Source organism: Vulpes vulpes, chromosome 10 (assembly GCF_048418805.1).
Source record: "Vulpes vulpes isolate BD-2025 chromosome 10, VulVul3, whole genome shotgun sequence".
Classification (NCBI taxonomy): Eukaryota; Metazoa; Chordata; class Mammalia; order Carnivora; family Canidae; genus Vulpes; species Vulpes vulpes.
The window spans coordinates 28,508,218-28,520,945 of record NC_132789.1 but is presented as its reverse complement, the minus strand read 5'-3'; the positions used below and the strand labels follow the sequence as shown (position 1 = coordinate 28,520,945).

Sequence of the window (12,728 nt, the reverse complement as noted above, 5' to 3'; positions counted from 1 at the left end):
AAGGAGCCCAACGCAGGGCTCAATCTTACACCCCTAAAATCATGACCTGAGTCAAAACCAAGATTCAGACGTTCAGCCCGCCGAGCCACCCAGGCACCGCTTCCTTAATTTTTTGAATATATGAAATAGTTAAAATAATGTTTAATGTCCTCTGCTAACTGTAACAATTGGGTCAGTTTAAGATCTGCTTTGATTATTCTCATTATTGATTGTGCTTTTCTGCCTTTGCATGCTGGTAATCTTTGATTAGATGCCAGAATTTTATCTTGTAAGGTGCCGGGCATTTTTATTTGCCTATAAATCTTTTTGAGTTTTGTTCTAGGATACAGCTAATTGAAAACAGTTTGATCCTTTCAAGTCCTTTAAAAAAATTTTTTTTTATTTTTATACTTTGTTAATTGGGTCCTGATCAGTGCTCAGTCCAGGGCTAATTATTTCTCATTTATGAGGCAAGACTTTCCTGGATATCTTATTTTTTTATTATTATTCTTTAATTTTGTTTAAAAAAGTTTTTTAATGCTTTAAAATCTGTTTTTATGATGCTTTGAGTCTTGGGGCCTTGCTGATCCTGGAGACTGTCCTCCCAGAGTTGGTTAATTCCTAGACAGTAAACAATTCACCTGCAGAGCATGCCTTTTGTATACAAACTTACTAATCAAACTGTAATTCCAACCACCTTTACCTAATTCTGACACAAGAAACCAGTATTTTCTCTGTTCTAAGTCATGCCAGTGCCAGGTTATGGACAACTAGGACCACTTCTGTAGCCAAGAACCCTCTGAATTTATTTGAATTAACCAATTCTAAGCTTACTCAAACTTGCTTACCTTATGTTGCCCATTCTTTTTTCCATGGAAACCACAAGGGCTCTGGGTCATGCTCTCTTCTTACTCCTACTGTCTTCTGATCTACTCTGGGGCTTTTTCATGTGACCTTGAAAGGCATGGCATGCTCCCTCTTCTTGGAAATTGTAATCATATTCTTTCAAGGCAGTTGTCTCCATGCCTGTCACTTTACTACACCTAATTAAAACAAAATCCGTATACATTCTTTTCTTTTTTTAAATTTATTTATTCATGAGAGACACAGAGAGGCAGAGGCTGAAACACAGGCAGAAGGAAAGCAGGCTCCATGCAGGGAGCCCGACGTAGGACTCGATCCCAGGACCCCAGGATCACGCCCTGAGCTGAAGGCAGACACTCAACTGCTGAGCCACCAAGGTGACCCCCTTGGTACATTTTCAAAGAATGGTCTACCCAGTATTTTTTTGTTTTTGGCTGATGGGAACAGGAACAATTCCCAGTCTTGTGTAATGCCATGCACGGTTATCCTTAGTAATTCTTTCCCTGACCCTGGTTAGTTTCTTCACACTCTCGTGCTGACCAGGATTCTGAGTACTCAGGAGGACCCTCCCACAGATCTCCTAGGTGCTCATGCAGCTTTATTCTGGCACTCTGTCTCATGAACACGAGCTGCCTCAACCTCTCCGAACTCCTAGCTCAGACCTTTCAACCTAGGTAGATTGATAGGGTCCACTTCAGTTTCCCCTCTCTGTTCTACTGTCCAGAAACTCTCACAAGGCAGTAGTAAGTCCATCTCATTTGTTTCCCATCTTTTAGAGATTGCTTTCCTTCAATGTTTGAATTTTGTTTAATTTTCAGGCATGAGACTAAATCCAGGCACTGACCTCCTTTTGGCCAGAGGCAGAAAAAATTCCTACATGTTTTTTTAAGCTTATGGAATACCCAGTAGGTGAGCGTAGAGATTGAGATTGTATCAATGAATGAACTGAATCTAAACCCTCCCTTGTATAGGTAACAAACCAGAGGCCTGGAGCCAAGTGGTAGTGGAGGTAATCAGAACCAGAATCCATCCCTTAAGTCTTAGTCTAGCTTTCTGACATCACTTTCTGCTCTGTATCTTATCTTGCCAAGTTGTTTCCCATTTTAGACTAATATATTTTCAAACAAAATACGTTTTTAAAAAAGAGAATGTGCTTCAATATTTAGACCTCCATGTGATCTTGAGATTGCTCCTCCCCAACCATGGCAAAAACTTGGAAGCTTTTTCTCTAGAGGGGGTAGGTTTCTGGGTAGGGGGCCTTCCCAGATCTGGAAGACAAATGAATCTGGGTGTACTAGAAAGCTGAAGCTCCCTAGTCCTCTTTCTTCACTGAGCTCCCACAAGGACAGCAATTCAAGGTAAATCCTCCAGACAGGAGACTAGAAGTTTCTTTCAGGGAACCTGACCAGCCCAAGAGGAAAGTCCTAAAAGTAGTATGGACATTAGGGATTTATCAAAAAAAGTTCAATCAGCTCAACTTACAAACACATATTCTTAATATCCCACCTGTAAATATAAGCAGGCTACCAATGATTGCCAGGCAGCTAAGGAAAGTCTGTAACATGAAAGACAAAAAAGGAAAACAGAAAAAGGAAGGAAAATATCATGCAGGAATATGAAAGCTACAGCAAAGTATATTAACGTCCTCAGAGATAAGATACTGCAATCATGGACCAAGTTCTTAATTTGGGGAAAAAAACAAAAAAAGGAACACTTAGAGAATCAACTTGGGAAATCTTCCATAAAGATTAAAAACAAGAAAATGGGAGGTGGTAGGGATAGAAAAAATAAGAAAACAAGAGACTGTGGAGGTCAAGAAAAATCAAGGCCATTCCACCTCAAGTTTAGCATTAGCACAAGTACAGCCATCTTAGGACCCTGTGAATAAGAACTGAACTTTATAGGAAAAACTGCAGAATGTCCTCCATGTCCTCTGCAGATAATTCTATATCAGAAAGACAACAGCTCAGAATTGCCCTCAGCAGAGAATCCCATATCAGAAAGACAACAGGGCCCACACCCTTGGTAGCAAGTCCCACATTAGAATGAGAACAGAGCTCAATGCCCTTGAAAGCCCCACATCAGAATGTAAACAGAACTTGAGGAATTCCTCCACCCCTTCTGAAAATCCCCTAGACCAGCCTATAAAAAAACCAGCTGTAACCCACTTCGGGGTCCAAGTCCCTGCTCCTTGGACCCCGAAGTGGGTATACTTGGGTATACTTGGACCCAAGCTCGAGCTTGTTAATAAACCCTCGTGTGCTTGCATCGGTGTCGGCTCCTTGGTGGTTTCTCTGATTCGCAATCTTGGGCAAAACAAGATAAGTCCAAGAGATCCAATATCTGAAGAACAGGACTTTCAGAAAGAAAAGCCAGAAAATTAAAGGAAGGAAATCATTAACAACTAATGCAAGAAAGTTTCCCAGAAGTGAAGGACCAGAGTCTATTTTGAAAGGGTTCAACAATAGCCTAGCACAATGCATGAAAACAAATCTTCACCAAGGCAAGTCCCTGTGAAATTTCGGAACACAGAGGACAGAATGGAGAGTCACATACAAAGAACCAGGACTCAGAATGGCCTGTCCCCTCTAACAGCAACACTAGCTGGTAGGTAGAGTAATGCCTTCAAAATTGTAAAGGAAAACAAATTCCTAACTAGAACTACACACTTGATCAACTAGGAGAGGAGACATTTTTCAGACATGTGATTCTCTCAAACTTTCCATGTACCTGTTTTACTGCAAGCACGCCATCAGAATGAGGTAATAAACCAAAGGGAAGAGGTTACACAGAAAACAGGAGACTCAGCTTGGAAGAACCCATGATGACAGCAATATATTAGGCACAAGGGAGAGCCAGTCCAGATAGATGCAGGTCAAGAAATTGATGAAACAGGGGTGCCTGAGTCAGGTAAGCATCTGCCGTCAGCTCAGGTCATGATCTCGGAGTCCTGGGATCTGGTCCTGTGTTGGGCTCCCTGCTCAGTGGGGAGCCTGCTTCTCCCTCTGCCCCTTCCCGCCTTGTGCAGTGCTCTGTCAAATAAAATCTTAAAAAAAGAGAGAAATTGATAAAATGGAGGATGTTAAAGTCCTTAGGGGAACTCATGTTGAGTTAGTGACAAGTGGACAGAAAACTAAGTTAATAACTAATAAAATGCAAGAAGAGGACTAAATCTAGGGAAAACAAAGTTCTGTAGGGAAGATAATCTCATTCACTACATGGCTCAGCTTTGATTTAAATACCCAGTTATAGTGCAAACACCTAATAGGATTTAACTAGAATTGTATCAGGGAGATAGGTGATGTGGAGTATATGCATGGTGGGAAGGCGCACGCGTGCGCGCGCGCGCGCGCGCGAGAGAGAGAGAGAGAGAGAGAGAGAGAGAGAGAGAGAGAGAGGTCAAAAGATAATGCCTAGGGGCTCCTGGGTGGCTCAGTCAGTTAAGCAGCTGCCTTCAGCTCAGGTCATGATCTCAGGGTCCTGGAATCGAGCCCCAAGTCGGGTTCCTAGCTACTCCCTCTCCTGCTCTCCCTACTTGTGCTCTCTATCCTCTCAAATAAATAAAATCATAAAAAAAAAAGAAAAAGATAATGCCTAAAATGCAAACATCAATAAACAGCCATGCACACGTTTAAACTAAGACCTGGTAGCAAATACAAACTTACCAGCCAACAGCTGAAAGGGAATACTGCAAAGCAGGGAAAATGAGGAAGGGCAGGTAGGATAGGAAGGTTGTTTTTCATAATAAACCTCACAGAACTATTTGCTCTTTCAATGCAAAATATCAGATTTTCTTCCCAAAATACAGGATATAAAATTGTTTACAAACCTATGTTGTTCATTTTTAAGTTTCCAAATTTTTACTGTGAATGTTTAATTAAAAACAAAACCATAAATGGGTACTCTATTCACTATTCAGGATTTAGGTAAGATTAGAGGTGGTTTTTACTGGGTATAGAGTCAGGTAAGACTGGTATTCCTCCATGGTTCCCAAGGTAAGCCTTACCTTGTCAGCTTTTCAGATCCAGGATGTAATTCAGGTGTTAAGTATAATGTGTTATTTAAGTCTTATTTGCTATAAAGTATAATATACTTTAATATACTATAATATACGTTGTGACCATACTAAAGTAACATATTCCAGTCCAGGATATCAAAACATGGCCTCAGGTCTGCTGAATCAGATCTACCTAGATCGGGTGCCAAGGGCACTGCTTAACATGTAGATTCCTGGGCCTTTCTCCAGACCAATTAATCAACAATCTCTAATCACAAGGGTGGGCCTTGTGATCTTCATTCTAACAAGATCCCTAAACTGATGTTGAAAAATACTGCTCTCACTCACTATAATCATTCAATAGTATTCATTAGTAATAAGCCAATAAATCAATGTCTGTAAATCGAAGTCAGCAGCAAGGAAGAGGGAAAGGAATCCACGCAAGGTAGTGGATATCACAAGGTCTATGTGAAAGAATTCCACTTACAAACACAAACACTTCAGAGAAATTCCACTCCATAACTAACTCAATGTTACAGTTTTATCAGAAACAGTACGTTAAACTCTTGGTCAAAGCTAAAACAAATGGATTCTAACTATTCACATTAAGATCATTTGAAATGGCCCTCAGGCCAGGATCCCCTCTACTGGGGTAGCACAGCCAGCAGGGCCATTAGCATTCATCCAATGTGTCAGAGAAGCTGAGGGCACTGGAGCAAGAGGCACAGGTTTTGCTCTGGTGGATGGGTCTCTGAAGCCTTACTTCTGTGCCAGCAGTATCTGACCGATACTCTTGATACTTATTCTTTAGTTCTTTATTACAAGCATATGCAAGGGCTGTTACATTGAGGTAGTATCATGATTATAAGATAGAGCTTGTTAGAAAATCCCTACTTGATGCCTAGAGTTAATAGATATGTTGGATTTTCTTCTTCCTCTTTTATTACTTAAACGTGTCCCATGAGCAATGTTCTCAGGTCAATTAATCAATCAATCCCTTTTCCTCTTAGTTTGTTGAAGTTCATTCTTACACTGAACCCCTGGCAAGACCTCTTTTCAGTATTTGACTTCAAGTTTGCTTTTCCAACTTGTGTTTTTGTCAGCTATTCACTTTACATACCTTGTCCTCTCTACTTTTGTTCCATCAGAAACCATGGCTGTGCCATTGCATGCTGAGATGCTCTAACAAATGCTTAAGAATCTGTCCCTGCTAATCACCACAAAACTGCTTATGAAGCCAATGTAGGAGCCACATATGTTGGCCACCAAAATTCTCTAAAATTATCTTTTAATATTAGATTACTTTTGCCAAATGCAGAACCACTAGGGTTTCTAGGCTACAAAGATCAGAATGGTGGGCTTTTTCATGGGCCAGGAGCACCCATGCTGGGTTGTTTAAGCTGAGCTGATGACATCTCTATAAAAGTTACCTGAACAAAGCACCATGTAAGTGTTTGTGTCTGAAGACCAACAAGACATCTGTGTGTTCTCAGTGTTTTTCTGAGGGTTTAGCCAGTAACTGGCCTGGAACAGTAGCTTAAAATCTTATCAGTAACTGTGCTATTTCAAAGTACTGGCATTCTCCCAGGATAGCCCCATGGGTGTCAAAATTTAACCTGCTGCCAAAGCAAACAGAACACCAAACTCCAAAATGAACACACAGTCCTTATTTTTTCAAAAAGAAAAACAACAGGGGCACCTAGATGGCTCAGTTGGTTAAGCGTCCAACTCCTGGTTTTGGCTTAGGTCATGATCTCAGGGTCATGAGACTAATCCCTGCATCCGGCTCAGCACATAGCATGGAATCTACCTGGGTTTCTCTTTCCCTTTGCTCCACCTCTGGCCACCCTAGCACTCACATACATGGACGCATGCGCTCTCTTTCTCTAAAATACCTAAATCTTTAAAAAAAAGAAAAAGAAAAACAACAACAAAAAAACACCACCATATTTATTTAGTTTAACATTTCCCCTGATCTAAAGAGAAAGATGTCAAAAGAAAAGCTAGAACATATACATAAGCACACATCCCCTCTGAACCTTAGATAACCTAAAAGGAAAAATAACAGCAAAGTTCTGTTCAACAGATAAATTTATCTCCGCTTCTGGAAGATGTTTCCACGCCCCATTCCACGTCCTCTTCCTCTTGCAGCCACTAAAAGGTAGGAGAGAAAGGATAGGCCACATCAGTGCAGTCATGCCAGAGCGCTTGGACATTGGCACAGGAAGGGGCCGGAAAGGCCAACTAGCCGAACACCATGCCCACCCCATAGCATTTTCTCACTGAACGGGGACTGATGGCTGGCATCAGAGCTGGAGTGCCTTCCAATGCTGCACTGCTCTCAACAGAAGGCTGGGAGTCAGGGTGTTGAGAGCTAAGGTGGTTTGGGGATCAAGCCTGAGAACCACAGAAAAGATGAATTCCCAGAGAAGGCCTGGGGTGAGCTAATAAAACATGACAGATGAATTTAATTTACACTTAAAATTCTGAAACAAATAATATTAAACATCTGTTAAATCTTCCTAAACCTGGTAACAGGTTTTATTAGTTTTTGAACTATTCTGCAATATAAAATGTTTCACAATAGCAAGACAAACAAATAAAACCACTCCCCAAACAAACAACATAACAAGCTGCTGCTCTCTGTGACTCCAAGAGTTCCAGGACCAGTAGCTCTGAAGGACAGGTGAAAATATCCTAATGGCTACTAACTGGAGCCTGGACCCCTCTTCTTTCTTACAGAGCCTAGTGTCGACCTGAAGAAGAGGGAGGAAGGTCACCCAAGAACCCAGCCACATGCTGAAGAGAACCAGAACAGGGGACTGGCAGAGGCACAGCTACTGGGCTGCACCTTTTGTTAGAGAAGACGGTGCAGTTACAACAGTGACCATGAGGGCAGCTCCTCCCTGAGAAAGAGAGAACAGCATTTCTAGGGGGAAAACCAGTATTTCTGAAAACTATTCCTTCACTAGAACAAAAGGGCTAGGGCTTCTGGTTTTACAGATGCCACTCATCTAAGAGGGACAAGGAGAATCTTGGATTGGTTTTTTGGAAGGACATTTTCAAGGACTACTCTACTATACCTTTAAACTCAAAAGCTACCTCACATACAAAATAGCACAGCAACAAAAGATACTGATAGAGAATACAGTGACCTTTCTGCATATAAATCCTTTTACTGATACTCGTTTCTAATAAATGTACTTATTTCCTACATAATCAACATAGCAGAGCTTTTCACGGAAAAACCTCTGATTGGGCTAACCCAAAAGAAAGGCCAGACTAAGGATGGTTACTGGATCACTGGGGACATGCTAAAGGAAGGAATTATTTTCAAATATAAGAATACTTGAAAACAGTCCCTTTAATGGGTATAGATGGCTTAAAACTGTTTATTTCTTACATGAAAATGGATCCCTGCTATCAGTATTTCCCCTCACTTATGCTGTCAATAAACACCCTAGCTTCTCTGGGAACGACTTTCCTCACCTCTTCAGGAGTTAGCCAATCTACATCACAGAGCTCCTGCTCAGCAAATTAGATAAAGAGCAAGCCTCCCCCAGACTCTTTGGACAGACTTTCTGGAAAGAAAGGGGTCTCCTAGAAAGTCATTATAAGGGCTTATCCACTTTCTCTTTTTTCTAAGGAGGCACTCTGGATTTTGCAAAGGCCCTATGAATGTGACAGGTGAGGTGAGACAGAGAAGACAAGACTGGACTGGCTCCAACTTCACCCCATGCCCAGATGACTGACAGGGCCCCTTCCTAAAAGATACACGACAAACACATATGTTAACTGTGCATGAGGAGCACATACCTTGAGCTTTCAGAATAGCAGCTTTCCCCCGGCCAGCTCCTGAGCCTTGGTTTTTATTTTTCATGCTCTTTAACATGGGTGCATTTTTCAGCATGTCAGGCAAAATGAGAAAGCGGATCTTGCTGCCACGGATGTACACCTGCTCCAGCTGTGCCACTCGGCCATCTCTGTATGTGACTGTGATGTTGGACATCTGGAAGGAAATCGCCAGCTCATCAGTAAGGGTGAATAACACTAGCAGAGAACAAGGGCATACAAAGAGGGGGAGCCTTGGCTGGTGGTAGGAAGTCCAGAAATGAACAAACTAACAGCATGAAATAAAGGAGCCAGGCAAAGCCAGGGGAATAGGAGTACCTATGGTGTGCCAGTAACCGCAAAAGCACATCACATATTTGGTCCTCACAGCTCCAGGATAGATTATGGGCATTCCTATTTTTACAGATAAACAAACAAAACAACCAAAGCACTTGTCCAAAGTCCAACAGCCAGAATGAAAGGATCCAGATTCAAACCTAGCTAGCCTGACTCTAGAGACCTAACTCTGCTATACTGCTTCCCTTGCCAGCATGTGAAGGGGGCTGTTATGGTGATAAACTACCTGAATCTGCTTGTCCAAATTCTGAGTCCTCTCTTGCATCTGCCCAGCACAAAGACTACAAAGGCACCATGAAGGGCATGAGTGTGCACCACAGGTAGCTCCTATCCTCCCAGAGTGCTCACTCTAGAAGGTGGGACAGAGCCCCTCCAGCTTCAGTGACAGCAACTGAGAAGTATAGGTGGCAGTGCCTGTACGAAGGGCTCAGAATATTGGGAGAGGTGTGAGGCAAGAGCCTGCACTCAGAGACAGGACACTGGAGCATGAACCTACAGGATACAAGGACTGGAGCAGAGCAATCGGGAGAGAGGACAAAGTTATCACCTTGAGAGACTATGGGAGTCACTCATTTGTGGACACAGGATAAGTGGATAGGGTCAGGGGAGCACTTTGGAAACATCAATATGCCAATGTGGATTAATTGTGGGATGGAGAGACAGGGGGCCTAGAGGGAAACCAGCCAGCAGACCAGCTTGGCATAGGAAGGTGACATAAACCAGCCAGTGTCAACCTCAACAGGCACGTTTACCATAAAAAGTATCTTATTTTGAGTCTTCTGGATGAAACAGTATATAATTTATTCAGAATGGATCAAAGCTGACATTGTAGAGAGAGGTGCTGTCTCTCCAGATTTCTGACTGGCTTATTGCCAACTCATTGTTTTCTTCAAAGTGCTAACTGGCCACCCAGCTTCTGCCTGAGCCACCTGTTGGCAAAAAGACTAACATTCTTGGGCCCTTGCTAAATCTGTGTGTTGGAATGGTTTGTACAGCTTCAACCTACCATCCTTGTTCCACTCTCAGGGGTAACAAGGCTCAAGTTTCACATAAATATTCTGCTCCAGGCTCAACATCCCCAGCTTCGTAACAAATTTCCACACAGCTTCTAAATCCTTGCCATCCTGTTGTTGCCTCAAAGAATACCATGACCTCTAGGGGCACCTGGGTGGCTCAGTAAAGCATCTGACCTCAGCTCAGGTCGTGACCTCAGGGTCCTGGGATTGAGCCCCACCCAAACCCCACATCAGGCTCCACGCTCAGGAGAGTCTGCTTGTCCCTCTGCCCTCCTCCCAAGTGTGCTCTCAATCTGCCAATAAATAAAATCTAAAAGAAAAAAACAGTACCATAATCTCTGGTGCTACAACTGAACACCATGTACGGTTAACAAAAGCCAACTTCTACTGAGCACTTACTAGTTTCCCAGGCAATTTCACATCATAACTCCTGTAAATCACACAATTCTACGATAAATACCATCGCCATCTCCACTAGATATAAAGAGGTGCAGCCTCCAGAGACAGGTCTCTCCTTAGAGGACACTCTTACCCACTCTATTCTTCTGCCTAAAGTTGCACTGCCTGTGTGGCCCAGATAGCACTCGAACTCAGGTCTAACTCTAAACCCACACTTTTAAACCATACATCAGATCACCACTTCCTTAAATGGTTAAAGAGCAAATAAATGAGACAAATATTCCTAAATGCTGTTCCTATTACCAAGGAAGGACATATTAGAAGCTCAGTAACAATAAATATAAACGACAATTAAGACATCTATTTTGGAGGCTGTGCCACTGCTAAGCTACTTCTCCTCCTGCACATTCCAGTACACCTCACTCGTTCCTCTGTTATAACCTCTCCAACCCACTTTGAGAATCCCTGACAGAGGGGTGTTCTGTAAGACCAACAAGACTGTTTTCACAAATGGATATGTCCAGAACAACTGACTCCTATGACAACCCTAATAGTGACCAGGTCAGTTATTCTTCTCATGCACTCCCCTGCAGCACCAGCAGAGAAATGGCTGCACTGTGTATAAAGCCCCAGAGTCCCACCCACCAGTACAGCTTGTTAGTAAGCTCAAGTTATGTCTGCATCATAAGCCAAAGGCAACAACTTGAGTGAACTAGGTTTCAGTGAAAGTCAGGTAGGAACATCCACTTTACTCAACTTTCCTAAACAGCCATAATGAAACATAGGTGGCATAAACCAGATGCCCAACTGAAATGACATGCTGGGGTAGAGAGATCTTAGTACAGTCAAAATTATGGGAATTTCCTTACACACCCAAGGCTGAGAGGAGAGCACTAACTCTAGAGCTGTAAAGCAATGTTGGGGTGACTAGGGTCGTCAATCACAACATCCCTGTTGTGGGGCATACAGCAAGTGCTCAACAAATGTTTGGTCCCCTCCCCCACTTTACCCTGCCCTACCATTAAGAGCAGAGCCTCCTTCTTTTGCTCTGATCCCTTCTACTCATCTTCCTGCCTGAAATCTGATACAGTGAAGGTCTGACACTTTCAGAATCAACAGGATCTAGCAAGTTTACTATACCTCACCTTCAGAGACTATGATTAAGATCAGAGATTTGAGACACAGAGATTTGAGTTTAGATCCACTCCTTCCATGCTTGGTCACGCTGGACATCTGGAAGCTTGTCCTCAGAGAGGTCTTGTGATAACTGAAAGATCTACTATACATAAAAAACACAGTGCCCGGTAGAGAACAAGCATGGAATGAATGGAAGTTTCTGGTAATAAACTTTTTAAAAAATTATTTATTTATTTTAGAGAGAGAAAGAGAGCATGTGCTCGCAGGGTTGGGGCAGAGGGAGAGAATCTTCAAGCAGACTCCCTGCTGAGTGCAGAGCCCACCATGGGATTTGATCTCCTGGCCTTGAGATCATGACTTGACCTGAGCCAAAACAATGAGTGGGACGCTTAATGCACTGTACCACCTAGGCGCACAGTGAATGGCAATTTCTGGTACTATTAAGCATACAGTCTTTTGGAGGCAGGTCCTAGCTTGACATGTTAAACTAAGACTTTAAAAATTTTAACAGAAAAAAAAATAATAATAAAAAAATAAAATAAAAAATAAAAATTTTAACAGTACCCAGATCTTTTTTTTTGTGGAGGTTTCTAAAAATAGATTTTATTTATTTATTTGCCAGAGAGAGAGAGAGAGAGAGAGCAAGCGAGCACGCGCACAGCAGGGCAGTGAGAGAGGCAGGCTCCCCCCTGAGGATGGAGCCCAACCTGGGGCTCCAGGGGCCTGGGATCATGGCTCGAGCTGAAGGCAGACATTTAACCGACTGAACCACCCAGGCACCCCCAGATCTTGGTTTTTATTTTTTTTAATTTAAAAAAAAATTTTTTTTGTTTTTTAAAATTCTACTCCCAACCAAAAATAAACCAACGCTACCTGAAGAAATGGCTGATTCCAGAGCTGGGTTAGGGAAGGAAAAGGAGCCCATAACAAACATCTTATTGTAGAAGATCAAGATGTGCTTCCTCAAAATGGCCAGGACACACCAAAAGGACACAAAAGGAGTCAGCTTCTGGACAAATTTGGGATAAACCAACCAAGATGATGATAGTAACAATTATAACCCATTTAATGAAACAGAAACCCATGAGCCTATACTGATTAAGGGAAGGCTCCTCCATATAGCAGACCTAGTAAATATATAAAGGACG

The 12,728-nt window shown here is 42.4% G+C and overlaps 1 protein-coding gene across 1 annotated transcript in view; it reads right to left on the bottom strand.

Moving 5' to 3' along the window:
• Window positions 1–6,773: 6,773 nt before the first annotated feature.
• SNRPD3 (small nuclear ribonucleoprotein D3 polypeptide) overlaps window positions 6,774–12,728 on the bottom strand; it is a 15,401-nt gene continuing 9,446 nt past the window's right edge. Inside the window, exons 3-4 of the mRNA XM_025982801.2 lie at window positions 8,657–8,849; window positions 6,774–6,994 (exon numbers count right to left, since the gene is read on the bottom strand). Of these exons, the coding sequence (XP_025838586.1) occupies window positions 6,933–6,994; window positions 8,657–8,849 (255 nt within the window). The 3' untranslated portion in view covers window positions 6,774–6,932. The remainder of the gene's footprint in view (window positions 6,995–8,656; window positions 8,850–12,728) is intronic.